Consider the following 25,202-nt stretch of genomic DNA (forward strand, 5'->3'; position numbering starts at 1 on the left):
CTCGTCTACAACGGGCTGAGTTGGTGATCTTTGACTTCGTAATGAGTTTCTTATTATACCTTGATCATTAGGCATTAAAAATGCAATTTTTATTTGCATGTAAAAAAAGTAAAAGATTATTATTATTATTATTTTCACCTCCCAGCGGGCAACAGAAACGAAAAAAAGAAAAAAAAAAGCCACCACCACATATACGCCGCTGTTCTTCTTGGCGCCTTAGAATCTACACTTACCCTTCTCGTACCTATTTTGTACTGAACTAAACCCATTCTCTTCCTTTTCACGTTTTTCCGCATTCTTTCTTTGCATCCAAACATCCTCTATTATACTACGAATTTTCTGTTTGAGTTCATGCTTATGTTTTGTAGTTAATCACATCTCTGTTCACTAGATGATTCTCTGCCCCGTATGATCGCCACTACATCCCTGCTTCCGTCCCCCAAACAGTCCGCCGTTTTCAACTCCGGTCATCGGTTTTCCGATAGGTTCTTCTGTTCTATTCCTTCAGGATTTGTCTCTAATTTGGGTTTTGGACTCGACCGTTCTCTATCGACGGCGGAGGGTCCCAGGATGATGGAGTACTTTCGGAGAATTGGCGGCGGCTGGTTCAGGGGAGGTAATGGTAAAGCTCTGAAGGTTGAGGCCGATAGTTGTGGCGAGGATATTTTCGATGCGGCGAGTGCTAACGCGAGGGATCCGCCGGATCATCTCGTTATCATGGTTAATGGGATCGTAGGGAGGTAAAAGAACATATACAAACTTTCTTTTCCCCCTTTTTCCTTTTCTTTTGGAGTTTGACTAGGTAATTACTAGGATGATTATGCAATTTTGAAATTAGGGGACTTAGATTGGTAATATGTGGGTATGTAAAGTGAGACACAAGATTATTCTCTCTTAGTTTGGGAAGATTACTCATGAGTCATTACTATTTCATAGTTGAATTTTAACTTTTCAGTTTCTTTGGAGATCTATGAAGTTCTCCAAATACAGACGATAGAAGATGATGCCCCAAAAAAGGAACAAACTATATAACTTTGGCCCAGCTTATGTAGAGTTTGAGCTTGAGGATGTAAGCCTACTATAAATAAGGCCAATTTATCATGGAATAAAACAAGCAAATTAATTAAAAATGCGTTTGAGATTTAAGACTATTATTAACAAGTCTAGGTGTTAAGAGTTCTTTCTGATGAGCTCCTTTACTATAATTCTTCCTGCGACACTATTCGCGTCCGAGGATCATAACAACTTGTTTCTCTCTTTTATTTTCTATTCCAGTAACTGCCACTAACAAATGTAGCTATTGATTATTATTGTTAGGATCTTACTTTTTTTTTTTATTCAAATGTTACAATGCGAATCAATTTCTAATAAATTGATTCGAATTTATAGGGTGAATCTTACGGTTATTAATTCTAATCTTATGGTTTTCAATTTGATTCCACGTCCTAGCATTTCAAATAAATTGCAAATATACCTAAATTGTGACTAAATTGAAAGAATCACTAGAAATTAAGTGAATCAATATGAATTGACTGAGTCTTCATCCAGTTCAATCAATTATTTATAAAGTGTTTGTCATATCTTATATTTTTAAAATTTAAGATCTCATTCATTTTTGACATGAAATGTTACATAAAAACCTTTCTGTAACTATTTTTCTTCCACCACCCATTCTTTTTCTTCTCTTTCTTTCTTTTTCTTTTTAGTTAATTTACTTAACTAATTATAATTATCAAGTTATGATAGTTTATGTTAATAATGTTAAAACTTGCTATCATTTTTTACTATTTAATTATTTGACCAATTTTAAATTGAGAATTTCAGCATGTGTATAATGATAACTATTATCTAAAATTTCATAGTTCATAATTTATTGTAAAAAATTGTATAACATAGAAAATACATATTATTTTATTACAAAGAATATTTCTAATTATATGAACAATAAGTATATATTTATCAAAACATGTTATTATCAGATTTTTTTTACTTGTTTTTAAAACATATATTATTTTTAATTAATTTTTAGAATTTTTATCGAATTTTGCGATTTGATTCTGGATTCTCATTTCTCGATTCATAAAATGAAAATTTCGATTCTTGATTTGAATCTCGATTCGACAACTATTATAATCACTTTCTATTTTCCATGCAAAACTGTCCCAAAAACTTATCTACTTCAACAAATAGTCTCTCCAATTCTCATATCAACTAATCTACTAACTATTCCCTCGAAGGCTAGCTGCACATGGAAGTGTTTCCTGGGAATTTCTTGTCGACCATTTTTCCTTCGTAGTTCCTTGTTTTGATTCTTATTTAGTTATATTGAGAGAAAGGATCGAGAATAGGAGTGTGATATTGAAATACTTATTGTAATTGAGCAATTCATATTATTATCCTTCAATTCAAGTTCCATTCTATTTAGTTTACAATCTATATTGTTCCTAACTCTATCATTTTGTGTTTGTGGACATAGCCCCTCGTAAACCGTGTAATTATTCTGTCATTGTTTACTAGTGCGAATCTGTGAATTGCTTTGTGTTGATGTTTCCTTGCTGGCATCATCTTTGGAGAAGGAAGTGCAACCTAAAAGTTTGTTGTGTTCCTGTTCTTTGTGTGGTGCCTTTGTGTAGGTGTTTTGGAATCTGCCCTGTGAGCTGCTGATTGTGTTTTCTTGTGCTATTTGTGAGCTGTTGTATGAGAGTTATTGGCTTCTATAATTTGATCATGGGAGAGTGTTAGAATTGATGAGATTCCATGCTTTAATTTAAGGGTGAGTGTTATGAAAAGTTAATATGCATTATATATTCTTATTTAGTTGGAGAATCCCTTGGTTTATTGTATCATGCCATATATATCTTGGTTCTTTTGCTACAAATACAAAAGCTTATGTAATATAAGCAATAGAATAAAATTAAATAAAGATGTAGCTTTTGAGGTTTTATGACCGTGGACATAGGCTCTCATAGCCAAACCACGTATATCTTATCCTATTATTTTCTTCTTACCCTTCTATTGTTCTAGCTTTAATCAAAGTAGAGAGAAAATGACACTCTCTTAACTTGGGTGTTCTTTCAATTCTTATCTAATAACCTCTAACATTTGTTGGTACTCCTCTATATGACACTCTCGTCCCATCCTCATAAATTTTTACACAATAACCTCCATTATCCGTGTTGAATCCCACATCGGTTGTGGAAATGGGTAATGTGCCTCTTATATGAGTCATAGGCAATCCTCCTCCTTGAGCTAGCTTTTGGGGTGAGTTAGGCCTGACCCAAATTTAACATGGTATCAGAGCCTCCCCATCCGATGTTGGGCCTCCCATGAATATGTCACGCACCAGTAAAATTCTGGGTGTGAGGGGGGTATGTTGAATCCCACATCGGTTGTGGAAAGGGGTAATGTGCCCCTTATATGAGTCATAGGCAATCCTCCTCCTTGAGCTAGCTTTTGGGGTGAGTTAGGCCTGGCCCAAATTTAACAATCCGTACCCTGCTTTCCAAATCTATTGCACAATGCAGCTTCAAACTCCTCCCAAAAATTGCTTTCCCATTTCCATTCCAATTATGGTACCTAGAATTAGCCTTCCCTACCAAATAAATGCTAGGAAAACTCACCATTTACTCTTTTGGAACCTCATAAACTTTCAAAATATTTGAGGCACTTCTGGATTCGGGGTCTTGGCTCCCTCTGCCCTTCCCTTAAAAGTAATTGGCTCCTTTTTGAAAGCACCTTGTCCATTTCCATCACAGAACTAGAACTATTCTAATCCTTTGAGAATTCAAGAATTCCTTTGGGGAAGGCAACAACGTTTTGCTTGATTCCCTATTGGTTTCCTTGTCCCCAGGAATTACTCCTTTAGAACCTTAATAAGCTAGATTCATCTGTTTCCCTTTATTTCCTTATTGTAAGTTTGTAACAGTAGTCAATTCATCCACAGCTCCCTGCTTAGATTGAGCAGCATTTCATTGCATCTCTTCTTTGAGACTCTAAAAATCTCTTCGAGACTTTCCATGTACTTCCCAGCAGAGATGACCTATTGCAATAATACTAATAAGAGAATAGGGGCTTAGAGAACATAGATAACCCGTATAAATAGAGAGTATTGTAATTGATTTCAATAGTGAAGAATTCAATAATACAATGATTCCTTCTCTCTCTATTTCTCTCTCCCTCTCAATTCTATTTTCTCTTTTCATCTAATATGATTCTTTCTATCATCTCACTCTAATCTTCTGCTTCTCATCTCAATTTCTTCTCTTTCTCATCTTTAAATTTTGTTCTCATCTCAATCTGATTTTTCGTCTCTATTCTATAGAGCATTTGCCTTATCTATTTCCTCTATGTCTATCCCACGAGATTGGAAAGAAGCTCTCAAAGATTCTAATTGGAAGGGAGAAATGAAAACCTTGGCTAAAAATAAAATCTGATAGTTGGTGTCTCTTCCACTTGAAAAAAAATAAGTTGGTTGCAAATGGGTGTTCACTGGAAAACACAAAGTAGATGGATCAATTGAAAGATTCAAGGCCATACTAGTTGCCAAGGGATACATTCAAATCTATGAATTGGATTACCAGGAAACATTTATCTCTGTTGCCAAAATAAACTCAACTAAAATATTGCTATCTTGCGTTGTCAATCTTGATTGAGACTTACAACAATTTGATATGAAAAATGCATTCCTCTATGGAGATTTAGAAGAGGAAATGTATATGGAAATCCTTGCTGGATTTGTTGATAAAAAAACACAAGGAAAGTTGTGTAGGCTAAAGAAGACTTTGTATGGGTTAAAGCAGTCACTCAGAACTTGGTTTGATCGATTCAGTACAGCTATAATTTTCTTTGGCTATCAGTAGAGTAATGTTGATTGAGGTTGTCAGATCAAAGAGGAGAACCTTTATTTTTCAGAGGAAATATATTCTGGATCTTTTGAAAGAAACTGGTATGTTATAAGCTACAAACAAGAATTAGTGAATCGGTGGATATTAATAGATATCAGAGGTTGGTAGGAAGACTGATTTATCTCACATACTTGATCGGACATAGTATATGCATAGTATATGCAGTCAGCTTAGTCACTCAATTTATGAATGATCCTCGTGAGCCTCACATGCAAGCTGTTTTTCGCATTCTGCGAGACTTGAAGTCTACTCCTAGAAAAGGTCTCCTATTCTCTAAATATGGTCATCTAGATCCTTTGATTATAGGACTATTGGTTACTGCACACTTGTGGGAGGAAACTTAGTCACTTGGAGAATCAAAAAGCAAAGTGTTGTTACTCGATCAAGTGCTGAAGCTGATTATAGAGCAATGGCACAAGATATTTGTAAACTCATATGGTTGCAAAGATTGTTGGAGGAATTGAAACTGTTGGAGAGTGATAAACTACTCTTATACGATGACAACAAAGCTGCCATCGGTATAGCTCATAATTCGGTTCAACATGATCGAACGAAGCACATAGTGATTGATCGATACTTTATTAAAGAGAAATCAATAAATGGTGCCTTGGGATTAGATCATATGCATTTTGATGAGCAGCTAACTGTATGTTTACCAAAGGGCTCAACAACAAGACCTATCACACCTTGGTTTGCAAGTTGGGTATGTGTGATATTTATATGCCAACATGAGGGAGAATGAGGGAGAATGGTGACCAACATGGAAGGTTACTAATCAGGAGGATTCAGATCCTTGGGATCCTAATTAGGTATGATTATAGGATTTTATTTTCTTCCTTTATTGTAGATATTCCTAATTAGGTGTGTTAATATTCCTAAATTAGGTTGATTTTTTGTGTCTAAATACTCAACCAAAATTCTTCATTTCTTGATTACAACTGGATGCCAATACAAGACTTTTTGTTGCAGATGCATTTGTGGGTAAGCACTATCAGAGGAAGCGTTGGAATCATGGCAAAAACACGTAATTGGCAGCAGCATTTTTCAGCAATATCATTATCCAGCATTATCAGTTATGCATTGGGACTTATCTGCTATCATTACCCAGCATTATCAGTTATGCATTAGGACTTATCTCTTAGGATTGTTATCTAGTATGACTTATTATTCCAGAAGTTATTCATTCTGCTTGTAATAGTTTATTTAGTTATAAACTCTATTACTATGATGTGATTTCTCTGTTTAAAGAGATGACGATTGAATAAAAAGGCGAGCGGATTTATTTCCTACTGTGAGATTGGAGGGAGACTCTCTCTTTAATCAAGTCTTGAGGTGTTAAGAGCTCCCTCATTTGAGCTCCCATTTCAGTTATTCACCATAGGTTCTTCTACGCGTGGACACAACCACAACAAAGGTAAGAATGTGGCAGAAGAGGATTTCCCTGTTCATCGCCCTATGCCACGCCAGAACTTAACAACTTCTCTCTCCCTTTTATATTTTATTCCAATAAATGCCACTAAAAGTTCTAACAGCGATAACTACTTCCTATTTTCCCTCCAAAACACTCCCAATAACTTAACTACTTTTCCCTCCAATCCCCAGATCAACTAATCTCTATTTCTCCTATACTTCTTCCTTCTACGTGTAACATATTTACCTAAGTTTATAGGAGATGATGGATTATAGATATCACAGCTGGCAAATGTTTAGCAATGTTATGGTATGGATCATGACGGTTTCCTCATTCTCAAAGACCGCTCTCAAAAGGGATGTCTTCCTGTAATATATGGTGGTATAGAAGTTTAAGTACTGTGATTACTTTGTTTTCTCAAATATTTTGGTTACATCCACTTTGTCTACCAAGGTTTTCAAACTTTGTTCACAGCGTATTAGTGTTTCAAAATCAGTGTAGTTGTGGCTGGCAATATTCTGTATTTTTTAAAAAATTCAAAATGTGACTAAATAATATAATTAGTATTTACTGAAAAATACATGCTATTGGCAATTTTGACACCAATACTAACTGTTAATTACGTCAAGATTTTACTTGCAAGACATTATTAGTGGTTGCCTCCAAAGGGAGTGTCATGGATGCTCTATCCACACTTCCACAGTTCCGTTTGGTCCTAAACCCATCTATCAAATTAATCAGTGGCTTGCTGTGCTGGACAATAAAATCCTGGAGCACTTCATCATGCATATTTGTTTGTAATGTTACATTTGCTTTTCCTTTCTTCAAGGTCTCATGACTTTGATAGCTACAAGGAGCACCTTGCATATGAGCTTAAAGCATATTGAAAATGTGATTTTACCATTTCAAGCACTGCAATGCTTTCTAGATCTCTGGGCATCAGCTCAAGTGAGATGGCAGGTCAGGTGTTAAGTTTGAACTGAGCTTCAATACTAAAATGCTAGGTCTTACAAGGTGGAGATACTTTCGTTTTTCGTTAAGCTACGTGTGCTTCCTGACTTTACTTTTGTTAGTAAATGTGGATGTTTTATATGATTGAACTTTTATTTTGAGAATGCTGTGGCTCTCACCAGTCAGTAGTTTTAAATTCAATTTTATAGCATTTCTACATTTAAGGATTTCAGGCATTCTACCTTGCATAATGAACTGCATGGAAACTGTTCTGTAATGGAAATTTTTGTGTGCAGTTCTGCAGACTGGAGGTATGCTGCAGAGCAATTTGTAAAGAAACTTCCTGAGAAAGTAATTGTCCATCGTAAGTGCTTCTAACATGTCCATCTCTTCTCTTTTTACATCTGAATAGTCTTGGTAATATTAGTGGAATGATACATAACTCTCTTGATCTTCAGTATTTTTATATCAGTTCATAATGTAAATAAAAAAAATTCAGTAATAATATGATTTAAAATATATTGTCCACTTTATATTTTATTTCACTGAAACATTCTCACTACAGGTTTGAAGACAAAGGAATAACTTCATTAATGTAAATTTATAATATCTTAAACTTTTTACAGTAATTAATTTTGCTAAAAAATTAATTAAAAAACTAAATAGGTTAGTTTTGAGGAGATAAAAAGAAAACGAAAGAAATTACTAAGGTAGAAATAGAAAACAAAATAAATGCCACATGGAAAAAATAACCTTTTTCAATGGGACGTACATTTAATGTGAATTCCTTATCTTTTAAATAAGTTAAATGAAAGTGAAAAAAGGAGTTTCATGTAGAATCAGTTTAGATAAGTGGATTACAAATATAACTTAAAGGCCTAATGATGAAAAAACCTGATTTTGCACCTTTTTTTTTTCAAATTTATCATCTTCTTCTAATTTAATTATTATAGCCTATATAGATTCATATTGTATATAGAGATATCTACTGTGTCTTAATGTCTTAAGGTGCCTTGCATGCCTCTATGTAGGGTTTTGTTAGGCGGCAGGGTCCTCTATGTGTTTTTTGACTAGATATTTTTGAAAGCAGGTAGTGAATGTAACTATTCAAAATTGACATTTGATGGTGTTGATTTGATGGGTGAGAGGCTAGCTAAAGAGGTATGTTTGGCAGGCACACTTGAGTCACTGTGGTTTCTTTCTCTTGATTCATTGTGCTCTATTTGTCTAGTCTTGCTGCATTTTTTTAATAATCAGTAATGTCAGTATCACATAAAAGCCATGTCTTATGAATTTTGTTTTCATAATATTTGATGCAGGTATTGGGGGTTGTTAAACATAAGCCTGAGGTGCGGAAAATCTCCTTTGTGGCTCATTCATTAGGCGGCCTTGTTGCGAGGTATGCTATTGCAAGGCTGTATGAACATTTACCAAAATTGGATCTCTCAAGTCTTTCTGGGAATTCCTCAAGTCAAGGTCATATGAATACAGTGCAATGCCCTGAGCAACCTCATGAAGCCAGAATTGCTGGTTTGGAGCCCATGAATTTTATAACTTTTGCAACTCCACATCTTGGTTCAAGAGGAAACAAACAGGTTAAGTGATCAATGCGTCCACATGCTTTAGCTCAATTATGAGAAGTATATGTGCATGATGGTTTTGATGCATTATACATGTTTTCCTACTCAGAGAAATTTTTCCATTTAATTTTGCTTTTGCTGAAATGTTTGAAACGGTAAGGAAAAAAAAACTATTAATTGGTAGTTCTTAATGCTGTTTTCAAAACAAGCTGTCCAAAGGCTATTTTTTCCTGGCCTATCTATTTGGTTCAATTTTTATACTTCACATTAAGTTACAATTCTAGTTTGTGTTTGATTCTACAGCTCCCATTTCTTTGTGGTCTCTCTTTTCTCGAGAGAAGAGCATCTCAGACTGCTCATTTCATTGTTGGAAGGACTGGGAAGCATCTCTTTCTCACTGATAATGATGGTGGCAAACCTCCCCTCCTTGTTCAAATGGTTAATGACTCTGATGACCTAAAATTCATGTTAGTACAGTTTTCCTGTTGTAATGTCCTCTTGCTAATACAGTAAATTTTAGTGAATAAAGATTTTTTAACGTCATTTATAACCTGTGTAGATCAGCTTTACGTGCATTTAAGCGCCGTGTTGCATATGCAAATGCAAATTATGATCGTATCCTTTTCTCTGCTGTAGTGAACTTTTGATTTATGGATATCTTTCTGTACATGAAATCATTTCTGTTTCTATTTTGTGCGACTTCACTTGTATTTAAGATATGGTTGGGTGGAGAACTTCATCAATTAGGCGTCAACATGAACTTCCTAAGGTATGTTTTTTTTTTCTCCTTCCATTAACTATATTGAACCATTTTTCTGGTCTTTATGTTTGTACAGAGACATTTCTCATTTTTCATTTTTCATGCGGTAATGAATAATGAACTTGTGATTTTCTCCAGCCCAACCTTCTTGTGACAGATAAGAAATATCCACATATTGTATATGTTGAGCAAGAAACTATGGGCAATTCGCTTAATAAAGCATTGACTATTGTTAGAGATCAAACAACTGATTTGGAAGGTTTGTTAATCTTCTTTCCTTCAAATATTGCTCCCATGTTGCCAAATGGTTGAATTTTTTTCATGTTGGAGCGTAGATTGAATGTTTAACTTTTGGAGTTTATTATTCTTGGGGGCTTCAACTAAGACTTGATAGGACAAAGAAGCTAACATGATCTATTTGATAATTCTAAAGTAAGTCAAATTGCACTGTGCAAACAGTGATGGGGAAAAGATATGTCTGGATTTTCTCATAAATCCTTTTCTTTCCCTCTTTCGTCTGGTCTACTAGCTGTATTATACGATGGAATGAACCTATTTTTGTCTGAACCATCCCTAATGTAATCAAATTCAAGTTTTTAGTCTCTGTTCTTGCGAATCTTTGATTCTTTGCTTTGTTATTGTGAAAAGAATATGTTTCTCATATATATATCAGAGTAAATATAAGTGTATTTACATACAATTTTTCCTATCTGTTTAGGAATATAATCTCGACAATCATGTAACTAATTAGGAACAGAATAAATCTATATTTACAGGGTTGGACTTTCCTTAATGCTCCTCTTCAAGTTGTAGGTTAGATGTAATCATACCCAACTTGTTATAAATGTATTTAACCTTAGCTCTATTAAGAGTTTTTGTAAAGATATCTCCCAATTGCTTCCCAATCTTGATTTGCCTGGTTGAGATGATTTTCTATTGGATCTTTTCATGAACAAAAGAAGTAATTCTAAAATCTCTAAATGATCCTGCATCACATTTTATTTACAACCTTAAGAGGCCAAAAACTTTTATCACATAATAATCATGAAAACAATGATGCTCTTTGGAAACACTTGGTCTGTAACAAAACAATGAGGGTGATCTTTCAAGCATCATCCTTTGAAGGGACTTCAGCATTCCATTTGAAATTAGAAAGAAAAAAAAAAACAATTAGAATTTGAGCGTCTATAAAGCTAAGATCAGAGAATGTCTTTTATTTTGTTGTTCAAAGTGGTGGTTGAGTGGTTCTTGCTTTTGTGGGTTATGCTTCTGGAGCTTCTAGGGGTATTTCCTGGAGGTATTATGCTTCCTGATTAGATTTGGCTTGTTTCATATGTTATTGTGTTCAGCTTTATTATAGGATGGTTTACTCTAGGTGTGTTCTTTCTCTTGATTTTTTTCCTCTTATATAAGCGGTTAGTAGCAGCCCTGCGATTAGGGGTCTACTGCAACAGGAACTAGAAGAAGAAGAGTATAGGGAGAGAGAGAGAGAGAGAGGAATAGAGAGATAGATGAGAACATTGAGAGAGAATATCTGATTGTATTGATTCGAGAATGAATCTCTCTGTACAGATCTCTTCCTTTTTATTCCCACAGTAACTGCTTCTAGCTAACATTTACGTTTCCCTCCAAAACTACTTTCTCAGCCCCTCCAGAATCTTCTACCTTCTTCTTCCACTTTCTTCTCTAATATGCAACAATACCTCCCTCTTGAGAACCTTCTTGTCCCCAAGAAGGTTGAAATTCATGAAACTGAGCTGCCAAGGACTGGTCTTCCCAAGTGGAATCTTCTTCTGATCAGTTTTCAGCTTCTGTTGGAGCAATTATTGGGCAACAAATAGCTTCAGCAAGGGCCTAATTTCTTCCTCTGCCTTCTCCTCATTTTAAATTCACTCTCTGAGCGGAAAATGATTGCAGTACCCAAAGAAACACTTTTGCAGTACCCAAAGAAATACATCTTCGTCCTCTGCCTTCTAATTTCAAACTCATTCTCTTTGAGCATCATCTGATTAGGTGATCTCAGCTCAAATAAACTTCCCCCAAAACAAGAGTATCTTCATAAAGGGACCATACCAACGCCTTGTTGTAACCTTGCCTTCCCAACTGCAACCTGGAACAAATTGGATTTTCCAACTTCAAAATTTGCACAGTAATTGCAGCTCAAATTGGGAGCTTCATCCAATGTTTCAATACACAGTACTTCCTTGCATGCAATCAGTTCCTAATTTTCCGAGAAGAACCTTCTCATCAGTGACTTGCTTCCTATGGTGAGTCCTTCTGTTTCCTCTCCTTGTACAGAGCACAATTCCAATGCAACTTTATTAGTTAAGGTTGTAAAATTTTTTGGTTTCATTTTCTATAACAATCTCCAGAATTCAGGGTTTCAGCTCTGAATTTTCTTCCTCAGCTGTAAGTGAAGCATGAACGTTAGACAATTCTACATTGTGATTTTCTTCTGCTATGCTCACACCATCATGGTTTTCTGTCGCGGTCGCGGGTAACGGAAATAGGCATGTAAGGGTCATAACGTAATGGTAACAGTCTGTCGCTAGGCAAATATTTTTGAAAAATTTACCAAGTACATGAAATTAGCAAATATTTAAAGATATAATAAAAAATAAGTTATACAACTTAATAATAAGTTCAAATATATCTAATAAACACAAAATCTATAATTTTTAAATATCATACATAATAACTAACCTCAATTGCTACTAGAACGAGTGTTTTCAGTATTTACATTATGCAAATAATTTAAAATATTTGAAGAAGCTACATTTTAACTACTTATTTTTCATAAATTTTTAATATTGTAAATTTTATATTTATATTTTATATTTAATACTTAGTTATCATTTATTATAACTTATAAGAGCATAAAACTCATTTAATAATTAGTTTTAATGATACTAGATTATAATTCTAAACTTCTAAAGTTCTACATTTCTAATCTAACATTTTAACTTCTAATTATTTTTAATTATGCATTCACTGAAAAATGATTCAAAAATTTCTAAAAACTTATTGATAAAATAATAAAAACTTATGTTCTAAATTTCTAATATAAGTTATCTAACATTCTAACTTCTAATTATTTTTATTTATGCATCCACTAAAATATGATTAAAAATATCTAAAAATTATGGAAAAATAATAAGAATTAACTTTTTGCTCAATAGCACTTCAAAACCACTTAGTATCTTGGATGATTTGAGCTCTTCAACACAAGTATTTCTAGATAAGTTGATTAATAGCACTTGAAGAATCTTAAAGTCGAGAGAAAATTTAGAGAAGCTTGAGAGAAATAGAAAAAAATAAATAAATTTTGTCTTGTGAGGAAAGTGGAAGGCTTCAAATGTGAAGAAAAAAGTGTCTTCTACCTTTAATAATTCATACACAACATTGCAAGTGTCTCTTGCAGCAATTCTAAAGATTTCTACACATCAAATGCAGGTAATGGCCTTTATGGCCGTTAAGTCACGGCTAATAACGGCTGTTACCGACACAATTTTTTATCGCTGTGAAATAACGGCCTTAACCATAACTGTTCTTTAGAAAACGCATTTTCTATTTCTTCTTCTATGAACATGTCCCTTTTGGGTTTTGTCACTTGAAAGTTGAAACAATTTCTTTAGCCTTTCTTGTTTCACTTCCAACAACTTATCCAATTTCATCATTAACTCATCATCATATTTTCTTATTGTTCTTTCAATAGTGTTTTCAATAATCTCTCAAGAATTTCTTGGTCCCAAGGTTGTATTTCCATGTTATGAAGAAAGAAAACCAGGATATGTATTATGATAGAAACAGAATATTTAAAGAAAGAATTGGAAACAATGGAAAAATAGAACCAAACAAGAAAGGAATTGAAGAAAACGAATCAGATATTTCAAGAATTTTCAAGCAACAGATTTCTTGAAATTCAGGAATTGAGAAATTGAAGAAGTGAAGAAAGAACCCGAAACAACTAGAAAAAGAAGAAATCTGATTTAAGAATTCAAGAAAGAACATAGAGGAGGATGGAAATTTTAATAAAATAAAGAAGAAATAGAGCAGAAGGAAAGGAAATTTCAAGGAGCAAAGGAAGAAAAATAGAGGAAAGAAGGAGAAGAATCTTAGAAAAAGAGGAAATAAAGAAAAGAAATTTTCAGAGAAGAAGAAAGAAGACTTTAGAGGGAAAGAACTTAAAGAGAGAGAAGAGCAGAAAGAAACCTGATTCTGTGATGGATGCAACCTTGATTAGCCATTTTCATGCAGCTCAATCCCACTCATAAACAAGCTCTTATACCAATTTTTCAGTAGTAGCCCTTGGTTTAGGGTTCTACAGTTCTGCAACGGGGACTAGAAGAAGAGTATAGGGAGAGAGAGGGAAAGAATAGGGATAGAGAAGAGAGGAATAGAGAGAGATAGATGGGAGTATTATGATAAATTATCTAATTGTATTGATTCTGGATTGAATCTCTCTGGACAGGTCTCTTCCTTTTTATTCCCACATTAACTGCATCTAACTTTTACATTTCCCTCCAAAACCACTACTTTCTCGACCCTTTATGAATCTTCTACCTTTACCTTCATCTTCCACTTTCTTCTCTTATATGTGACATAAGCCTCTAACTTTATAGATATAAAATTGCATCATACAACTCAAGAAGCATAATTCACGGTATTCCTCAAGGAAAAATTCCTCAATAAAGTGTTGAGATACTTTCTGTAAATAGTTTAGATTAGATTTGTAGTAATTGTATGTATAATTAGGGATATGACTATGTGATATGATTGGGATATGATTAGGCTATAATTAGGGAATTAATTATTTTCTTACCTAGTATGTATTCTTGTAAGTAATATATATACTTCAGTTGGCTTGAGGGGAATCATCAAGTATCTTTCTCTCAAAGTCTCTACTTTCCTCTTCTTTTTCATCACTATTTTCATGATATCAGAGCCGAGAAACTTGGTTTAGCTATGAGTGGTAGATCTGCCACCTTCGTTGGGAGACTTTTTGAAAATCAGTTGGTCTCACAACCTAGCCCACTATTCTTGTCGGCTTTTGATTGGCGACCCTATGAAGCGTTGCCACTAGAACCGGCTCCATGTGCCGCTCAAGCTGTCTGACTCCGGTACACGCGTTGGCGCATGAACAGTTCTCTAGCGACTTTTTCACGCCAGCGACCCTTCCTCCAGCATCGCTAGATGTCGGCGACTCCAGTCCACTAGGTCAGTCACCTGCCCAGCTCGTCTTCACACGTCCCTTGTGATAAGTTGCTTTGGATCTACTGTTCACGGGCATTGGTCCTCTTTTTTGGCAGTTTAGGTCCCTATTCTAGTCCCTTGTTGTTCTAGAATCTCTCTAAACATGTCGGAGAAGCAGAACACCTTCAATACAAGTTTTGAGTCTCTTAAACTTTTCTTTTCAATTGCTACTGTGAAGTTACAAGGAAGTAATAATTATGTGTCTTGGGTTGCATCAATAGAATTAGGGTTTTTAGGACAAACTATGATGATCATTTAACAAAAATGCCATTGATATCACTGCCACTAATAGAACAAGCTGGGTTAAGATTGATGCTTAACTATGTAGTCTTCTATGACATTCATTAGACCCGAAATTGCTTACTTTGTTTCAGTCTTGTAAAACTTGTTTCAAGGTTTGGACTAAGACCAAAACATTATATACTAACGACGTACAACGCATTTATAAGGTTGTGTCAGATATAGTCCACTTACAATAGAATCATCAGGATATGGCTAGTTACTTGAGTCGGGTAGAAATTCTGAAAGATGAATTTAATTCTCTTATGCCTTTTATTGATGATGTTGATGCAAAAAAAGAGCAACGAGACAAATTCTTCATGGTTTTGTCATTGATTGGGTTGCAATCTGACCTTTGTTTTATGAAAGATCAAATTTTAACTGGTTCAATTATTTCAACTTTAGAAGATGTGTCAGCTAGGCTCTTATCTATTTCCCTTAGTAAGAGTGACGTTACAGATATGGAATCCTCAGTTTTAGTTGTGTAGTAAGGGAATCAAGGATAAGGAGGAAATTGCAAAGGTAAAGGGAAGAAGTTTCATTGCTTCTATAGTGATAATAATGGTCACACACGAGATGCATGTTGGGCATTGCATGGCCGACCACCATGGCCTAATCAACTTGATAGAACTGGTAAGTCAGCAGTTCATCTTGCCCAATCTAGTAAAGAAGGTCGGCTTTCACAACCTACCAATAAATTTCAGGCACCAGATTCAATCACTTTAATTGGAGAAGATTATAAAGAATACTTGCAGTTCCAAACAGCTAAGCAACATCCTTCATCTTCCAACATTGCTCACTCCGGTAATTCTTTTGCTTGTCTAACTAAGTCTTCGCCCGTTGGTTTGTGGATCCTAGACTCTAGTACTTCTGCTCACATCTCTCGTAATCACAATCTTTTTTCTACTGTTGTTTCATCTTCTACACCATCTAAAGTCAGCTAATGGTAAAGAATAGAAAAAGTACTACTCCTTCCTTCTATTTCTTTAACTACTGTCTTATTCACTTATGAATGTCCATATAATTTAATTTCTATTAGCAAATTGACCAAAAATCTTAATTGTTTAGTAAACTTTACTGCTGATTCTGTTGTGATGCAGGACCGGAGTACTGGGAGAATGATTGGAACAAGATCTGAGTCTCAAGGATTGTACCATCTCTCCACCTCTCCAGTTACTTTTGTTTCTACCACTTCTGCTGAACTCATTCATAACCATTTGGAACATCTTAATCTTATCAAATTGCAGAAAATCGTCCTTAGTCTTTTTTCTTTGTCTTCTTTAGCATGTGAGTCATGTCAACTTGAAAAAAAAACTCGAGATTCATTTCCCAAGCGAGTCAATAATAGGGCCAACTCGATTTTTGACATTATTCATTCAGACATTAGGGATTCAAGTCGTGTCAATACAACTTTGGAATTTCAGTATTTTGTTACTTTTATTGATAATTATTCTCGTTGCACTTGGCTTTTTTTAATGAAGAATCGCTCTAAGTTATTCTCCATTTTTCAAAAATTGTGCTGAAATACATAATCATTTTGGTGTTCATATTAAGATTTTGCATAGTGATAATGCATGAGAATATCTTTCCTCTTCTTTTTCTTATTTCTTATCTACTCAGGTTATTACTCACCAAACTTCTTGTGCACATACTCCTCAACAAAATGGTATTGCCGAGCGAAAAAATCGACATCTGATTGAAACAGCCCACACTTTACTCATAAATCATAATGTTCCTCTGCGTTTCTAGGGAGAGGCGGTCCTTATTGCTTGTTACTTGATTAACTATATGTCTTCCTCTATTTTGTAGCATCTGAGTCCTTATTCGGTTCTCTTTCCTCACTAGACCTCCAACCAGTTGTCTCTGTAAGTTTTTGGATGTATATGTTTTGTTCATTATCATATCCTTGGTAAAGACAAACTCTAGTCCAAATCAGTTAAATGTGTCTTTCTCGGTTATTCATGACTTAAAAAAGGTTACAAATGCTATGACCCCACTACTAACAGATATTGTCTCCGCAGATGTCACTTTTTTTTAATTCTCTTTTTATTTTTCTTCTAGTCCTACACACAAAACCTTTGTTGCTAGAGTTTTACCTATACCTTCAACTCTTATCTCTCATTGGCCTCAAATCAATCCATCTTCCACTCCTACATCACCTTTTCAGGTCTACACACGTCGGTCTCACCCATCTGCTAATAACAATGATATTTCTCTCCCTAATACATATACTTTTAATGACTCACCTCCAATTCCATCATTACCTACTTCGGTGGTGCTTTTAGTAACAACAGCTACTCCTCCTTTTGCTCTTCGAAAATGTATTTGCTCTTCTCGAAATCCTTATCCAATTTATAATTTTGTGAGTTACCATCATATGTCTCCTTTCCTATTATACTTTTGTTTCCACCGTATTTGTTGTTTCTATACCCAAGACAGTTAGAGAAGTTGGTGTAATGCAATGGTTGAGGAGATGAATCTTTCCCTGCTCCTTCTCCCTTATACCACCACCTCTACTCAAACCCATCTCTAGGCGCCAAAGAATATTTAAGTACCCCTCCCATACTATGGTTACTAGACTCAAAGATGGTCTTTCTCTCCGCAAGGCACCCAAGTGCCCTATTCTCCTTAACCCCTTGGAACTCATACCTCTTTTTGAGTTTGAGGCGCTAGTGAAAACAGTTCCTGATTCCCTCTTGCTTATCCCTTTCCCTTCCCTTTTTCTGCTACACTTCACAATAATGGAACTTGAGAACTGGTATCTTTACTACCTAGCAAGTCTACTGTTAGTTGTCGATGGGTTTACACAGTTAAGGTGGGACCTGATGGTAAAATTGATCGCTTTAAAGCTTGCCTTGTAGCTAAAGGTTACACACAAATTTTTGAGCTTGATTAGAGTGATACTTTTTCTTCAGTAGCCAAAATAGCCTATGTTCACCTCCTTATCTCATTAACTGCAATTAATCACTGGACCCTTCATCAACTGGACATTAAAAATGCCTTTCTTTATGGTGAGCTCGCTGAAGAAGTCCGTATGGAGTAACCTCCAGGGTTTATTACTCAGGGGAAGTCAGGCTTAGTACGTAGTCTTCGATGCTCCTTGTATTGTCTAAAACAGTCTCTAAGAGCAAGGTTTGGACAATTCAGTACTGTAGTTCAACAGTTTGGAATGTCTCGAAGTAATTCTGATTATTCCGTATTTTTTCGTCATACTGGTGATATATGCATCTACTTGGTGGTCTATATTGATAATATTGTCATTATAGGAAATGATCATGATGGAATCTCTTAGCTTAAGCAATATTTGTTCAATCATTTCCAAACTAAAGGTTTAGGGAAATTGAAGTATTTTTTGGGGATTAAAGTAGGACAGTCTAAAATAGGTATTGCAATTTCTCATTGGAAATATGCTTTAAATATATTGGAAGAAACAAGCATGTTCGAGTGTAGACATGTGGACACTTTAATGGATGGGGAGCCACTTAAAGATCCTACTAGATATAGAAAATTGATTAGCAGGCTCAATTATTTCACTATCACGGAACTAGATATTTTCTTTACTGTAAGTGTAGTTAGTCAATTTCTTCAAACCTTATACAGTAGTTCCTGGAATGCAGTCATTCACATTCTTAGATATATCAAAGGAGCTGAAGGATAGGGTCTACTCTATGAGGACAAGGGTTACTCGTAAATTGTTGGCTATTCTAATGCGGATTGAACAGGTTCTCTTTCAGAGAGACGATCTATTTTAGGATATTGTATTATAATTGGAGGGAATCTTATATCCTAAAAAAGTAAAAAACGGGGTGTGGTTGCAAGATTAAGTGCAGAAGCAGAATATCGAGCTATGGCTTTGGCAACATACAAACTCATTTGGTTGAAGCAACTCTTTCAGGATTTGAAATATAGTGATATTGGCCAAATGAAGTTGATATGTGATAATCAAGTTGCTCACCATATTGCATCAAATCTAATTTTTCATGAGAGAACAAAGCATATAGAGGTGGATTGTCATTTTATTAGGTAAAAGATTGAGTCGGGATGCATTGCATCAAATCCAGTTTTTCTACTAGTTTTATCAACTCAAATAATCAACTTGCTAATATTTTCACAAAATATCTTCGGGGTTCACCAATCGAATATATTTATAACAAATTTAGAGCATATGATATGTGTGCTCCAGCTTGAGGGAGAGTGTTGAGATATTTTCTGTAAATAACCTAGATTTGTTGTGATTGTATGCATAATTAGGAATATGATTATGTGATATGATTGAAATATGATTAGACTATAATTAGGGAATTAATTTATTTTCTTACCAGTTTATATATCCCAATTAGTTTGAGAGGAATTATCAAGCATCTTTCTCTCTCAAAGTCTCTTCTTCCCTTTTCTTTTTCATCACTCTTTTCATAAAGAATTATAAGTATTTATAGATTAGAGATAATTACTATTGTGCTCTAGTAATTTGTCCTAATTAATTAAAATATCTTGTAATTTTGGAATTGCATTAAAATACCCTCATACTTTTATTCCGTTAACTAAAAAAGATATCCGTTAGTTTCTATCTATTTTTATCGTTAAGTTTATTCTAAATCATTAAAATGTCCATGTAATTTTAAAATTACATTAAAATACTCTTATATTTTTATTGTGTTAACTAAGAATAATACTTATTAATTTTTATCCATTTTTATCGTTAGTTTATTAGTCAAAAATGAAAAATTTTTATGGATACAAGTTTAATTAAATTTTTGTATTTTTACGCAAAGGCCATATAAGTCCGATTTATTTTTTGACCAATTAAATCTCTATACTTTTATTTAAAGACAAAATAAGTCCAGACATAAAATAATATTATTTTTTTAATAATAAAATATTATTTTTTATATTAGAATATTATTTTAATATTTTATTATTAAAAAAATATTATATCAAGTCAGGACTTATTTTACCCTTGAATAAAAGTACATGGGCTGAATTGATCAAAAAAATTAAATTGGAGTTAGTTGACCCTTGAACAAAAATACATGGATTTAATTGGACTTATTTTCAAAAGTTTTTTTACCCCCACTTACTTTATTCATCAAATAAAATTCACCACCCACCCCTTTTGATTTGTCTTCATATTCTCTCGCATCCTTTTCCACATTTCTCTAAAAAAAAAAAATTGAGATTTACAATCAACAATAGTATTGGTAGTATGGACAATCGCAACTTAACTGAATAGTATTGGTAGTATGGACAATCGCGAGCTAACTGACGAGACTAGTGAGTGGTGAGTTTTATTTAATAAGAGTCCAGTTACTTTAATCATCAAACAAAATTCACCACCCACCCCTTTTGATTTGTCTCCACATTCTTATGCATTCCTTTCCACATTTCTCTCAAAAAAATGAGATTTACAATTAACAATAGCATTGATAGTATATAGACAATCGCGAGCTAACTAATGAGACTGGTGTGTCGTAGGTGAGTGGTGAGTTTTATTTAATAGGTGGCCAATTTGGATATAAAAAAAATTCTTCAGTTTTGACCAATAAATTAATGATAAAAATGGATAAAAACTAACGAATGTCTTTTTAAGTTAATAAAATACAAATATAAGGATAACTACAAGGGTATTTTAGTTAACTAGGATAAACTATGGGGGCACAATAGTAATTATCCCTATAGATTAAATACCTTTAACCTGTCATTATGCAACTCCAAAGATACAGTTAAACTCCAAACAAAGATCCCTGCTTTATTTGACTCCTAGATTAATTATGATTCCACAGACTAAAATATCATTGACTTGAATATTTAAGACCTAAAAGATTGCAATCCAGAAAAGCTAGAAATTATTGAAATGTCACCTGTGCTTAAGGCCAATGATAATACTTCATTCAACAACGAAATGTTTGAAATAAATATTAATATGAAATTAAAGTACAGCTCTACAACTGGAATACACTATGAGATCTCAAAATTAATCTTGGTCAAAGCGTGTAAAGTTTATTGAATGTTTTAATGCTCATCATTTTATATAGCCGGACTTTTTTATCTTCAAAAAATTATCCTGCTATGCCTTGCATTTCAATTTTTTTTTCCTTTGCAATTTGCCTTTCTCCGTTTTATTTCTGGTTTAAGTCTTTTGTTTCGACGTGTAGAGGAGATGATTAAAGGTCTAACTCAAGTGCCTTGGGAACGAGTGGATGTTAGCTTTCACAAGAGCAGACAACGGTATATTGCTCATAGTACCATTCAGGTAAGTTCCGTTTTTCATTTGTTATTTCTTTTTCACATAGATAGCTGATCGATTTGTTTAGTCGGCCTTTGGCTTTGCCACATATGTTTGGAAAATGTGTCACAGAAAAAGTTATAGACCTGTAAACTGTTTGTAGAAGACCCAAGAAAACTAGACCATTAGTTTTGAGTGTCGAGAAATTAACAATAGTTGAGATGGGATATTCACAACACATCATATACATTGTTTTGTTTGGTGACTGTCTGCTTGTGACCTTTGGATAATTTATAAGACTCCGTTTCCAGTAACCCACAAGTAATAGTATTTCTCTATAAATTAATGGCCGCTCAGTGGATCTTTATGTTTTTGTATTTTATTTACCCCTTTCACTTTTTCCCTCACCTTTTTTTTGTCTTCGTCTTGCTGATGCATTCAGGTGAAGACATACTGGTTAAATTCAGATGGGGCCGATGTCGTTTTCCATATGATAGATAATTTCCTTCTCTAGCTTTCTAGTAGTTGGTCTGTTGTAGTTGATGATTAGATAATTTGAATGGTTTGCATTCTGTTTTGTGTATCATAAACGTGTTATATTATAAATGAAGATGGAGCAACATTTGCAACATGTAATTTGATGTGAATGAGGAGAGACTATTGGTTCTACGGTTGTGTTCTGATCTGGATCCTTATAGGTGGCTTGTTTACTTGATGTATATTACCATTTCTTCTCTTCCAGAACATCATGATTCTAATCGATTGCTTTCATGTTACATGAATTGTGATTTAGAGGCGATTCTGTGTTGCCTGCATTGAGGTAAACTTTGAATTATGTTATTAATAACTCTTAGATTAGAAAACAAGAGAAGAGAAGTGCGGGGAGAGATGAAGAGAAGAAGAAGAATGTTGAGTTGTCTTTTCAAAGAGCTTATCAATCCATAAGTTAGCTATTTAAAAGTTCATATGCTATCAGCTAGATTGTTAGATGAAAACGATACACTTTTTCCCTTTAATTCCTGTGTTTTGGATCAATGTTTTCTGTTTTTTTAACACTTCTTGATAATCATTTTATTAAATAATATCACCCTTGTATCCTCATTTGATGAGAAAATATAAATAATTATGTTGGTTTGTAGACAATGGGATATGATAAGAGCATGGTTTTAAATAACGTTCGTGGATAATGAAAACAAACCTATAACAGTTATAATGTAACTGTAACGGTGTAAATTTTTTTGCAAATTTAAATTTTTTTGAAAAATTTGCAAAGTAAATAAAATTAAAATATATTTAAAGATATAATTAAAATTAAGTTATACAACTTAACAAGGAGTATAAATATATTAAATAAATGTAAAATTTATAAATTTTAAATATTATATATAGTAATTTAGTTTAATTACCACCAAAATGAGCATTTAGCAGGTTCTTGTGTAGATTTCTCACATTCACTTTGTGATTAAGAGTTTTAATTTTGATGATATTAATAGTATTGTGATAGATAAAGCCGAAAAAAGAACACATGCTAAATTGATCACTATGATTGAACTGAATTTAGGTACATGAGAATGATTACTCTGATGAGACAAATCAGAATATGATGGAGGATGCTAATATTAATATGAATATGGATTTGAGTATTCCATTGAGAATGTGAACATTAAAGATTTCCTTGTATTATAAGTTCTATATCCATAATTATCTGCATCCATATAATAGTCTCCATATGCAATGCCTTTTTCCTTATCATCAGAACCACGAGATCTATGATATGTATGTTACAAAAATGGAGTTGGAGCTTGAGATGAAGATGGACTATGTCTATGATACAAAGAGGGATTATCGTGTGATTGTAATGAACTAGTAACTCCACGACTTTCACCTCTTCCACCCTGACTACTATCACCATCATTATCATCACTTTGAACTAGTTAATATAAAAGAATATTCAAGTTCAGCATCACCACTGCCTCCAATATTTTGCCTATGAGTTGGAGGATTAACTTGTGGTGATTGTGATGGAGCATTATCATCAACCTCTAGCAAAGAATTTTTTTTACCATCAAGTATAGGATTTTCCCTTTCCTCCAACCAAAGATTTAATGGATCATCTTCCTCGAAAATGAAATCCAAGTTAATTGGATTATAATTCTTTTCTAGCTCATGCTGACTCTTTCTTTATACTCAAGTTACTCAACTTCAGACCCATATTGTAGTTAATAAAGACGAGCACATGCAATTTTTTATACCGTAATTTGTTCTTCGTCTTTGTATATATAAGTGAAAAAGTGTTTAAAGAAATTTACAATTAGATGCAGAAGTAGTTTGGCTCAATCCTCTTACTGCAATTATTTATAGTTCAGGAACATTTTCACCATAATATATCTAACATTCAGCTGCATTAAAACATATAATTGTTAGGAAACCCAGAGATTACTGCAATCCAAAACACGCAGCGGAACATAAAAATCTTTGTTTCCCTTTCAGGATCTAAGTGTTTCGTTTATTTCGAAAGGAAGGATAAGAGACTAACCTGTTAGACTCGACGAGAAGATAAAATTCCGGACTGATGGTGCTGCTCTTGAAATGAACACCCTCAATGGTATCCACACGAACGTTTCCGTCTAGAGTGCTAATTTTCCCAATGGATGGATAAGTTATGTGCTCCCCAATCTGCAACTCAGAAAAACGATCACTCCAAAAACCTTTTTCCCACTATTGAAAAGCAAGTCTTTTATTCGTTTTTCAGTCTTTTGTTTTTCCACACTTCTTTTAATAAAAGAATTGTGTTCATAATCAACTATCATAATCTCGCAGATATTCAAATATATATGTGATAAGTTCTTTTTGAAAAAGAAAACGAAAAAATCTTTTATCTGTAATAATTACAGATAGACTGCAGATCTTTTAAATATTATTATCTTATAATAATAAATAATTAATAATAATAATAATAATAATAATAATATCTTTATTTTTATTAATTATGCTAATAGGTTTTTAGTCCATTAATATGACATAGCACATAAACGACGTTTTTTTGTCTATGACCCAATAGACTCACATTAATTGGTAATAGGCACAGTTTCACAAGGTCCATAAATCATAAGCGGCCTCTAGCAAGACATTATGACTACCTAATTAATATGAGGATCGATAGTCTGATAAAGTCTAATAAATAGAACATGTATTAATCTCTTTGTCACACGATATCTAGTTTAAACATAAGTCATGGTCAGTGTCAAACTTATAATGTTCAAACTTATGATTTCTCGATTTCTAAGTAGACTAATAAAATCAAATGATATTGATTACACTATCAATCCATTTGAGCACGACCATGCATTTCTCAGTCTCGCTTATCGAGGGGTCCAGAAGATATCTCTCTCAAAGAGATGGACAAATTCTATATTTGATTATTCAATATCCTCTACATAATTTCTATTATGCTCAATCATAACCTTTATGGTTATCCGATTAAAGATAATGTTTGGTTATGTCAAAACATAATAGTCCTTATGTTGGAAACTATGACAATCTCAAGTCAAAAGATTAAAACATAACTATCTTGAGATTCACTTATGATAATAACCTATATAGTGATCTCAATGTGAGTCCATCCAATACTTTGTTCTCTAAGAAGTATATATGATTATTGAATTATATCAACATATATATAATTATCTCATGATTATCAATCAATAATCATACTAGTTATATTTTATTATTATCACCATAATAATAAGTAATCAAGGATGTTAATCATTATTATGTAACATGCAAACAAATAATAATGACAATAAAACCTCTTTTATTAATAACCAAAATGACATACAAA

At 33.6% G+C, this 25,202-nt stretch overlaps 1 protein-coding gene across 2 annotated transcripts; it reads left to right on the forward strand.

Annotated features, from left to right (window-relative positions):
• The first annotated feature begins 194 nt into the window (after positions 1 to 194).
• LOC110617363 (putative lipase ROG1) lies at positions 195 to 22,030 on the forward strand. Of its 2 annotated transcripts, none has more exons than XM_021760098.2 (10): positions 195 to 740; positions 7,563 to 7,630; positions 8,357 to 8,427; positions 8,586 to 8,861; positions 9,150 to 9,313; positions 9,406 to 9,461; positions 9,563 to 9,615; positions 9,745 to 9,865; positions 16,239 to 16,310; positions 21,291 to 21,388. In XM_021760098.2, exons 1-9 carry the CDS (start codon positions 409 to 411, stop codon positions 16,274 to 16,276), a joined length of 1,179 nt encoding a protein of 392 aa, XP_021615790.1. In that variant the 5' UTR covers positions 195 to 408; the 3' UTR covers positions 16,277 to 16,310; positions 21,291 to 21,388. The 2 variants fall into 2 exon arrangements, with proteins under 2 accessions (XP_021615790.1, XP_021615789.1); XM_021760097.2 differs by lacking the exon at positions 16,239 to 16,310 and adding an exon at positions 21,804 to 22,030 and having other exon boundaries at positions 202 to 740.
• Positions 22,031 to 25,202: the final 3,172 nt, after the last annotated feature.

This window comes from Manihot esculenta, chromosome 6 (assembly GCF_001659605.2).
Source record: "Manihot esculenta cultivar AM560-2 chromosome 6, M.esculenta_v8, whole genome shotgun sequence".
NCBI lineage: Eukaryota > Viridiplantae > Streptophyta > Magnoliopsida > Malpighiales > Euphorbiaceae > Manihot > Manihot esculenta.

Bases quoted from the DNA above. Each gene is read 5' to 3' on its own strand.
- LOC110617363 (XM_021760097.2), top strand. From the start codon at position 409: ATGATCGCCACTACATCCCTGCTTCCGTCCCCCAAACAGTCCGCCGTT. The intron at 9,616-9,744 runs GTATGTTTTTTT...GATTTTCTCCAG, and splicing joins GTCAACATGAACTTCCTAAG to CCCAACCTTCTTGTGACAGA. The intron at 9,866-21,290 runs GTTTGTTAATCT...TTCGACGTGTAG, and splicing joins TCAAACAACTGATTTGGAAG to AGGAGATGATTAAAGGTCTA.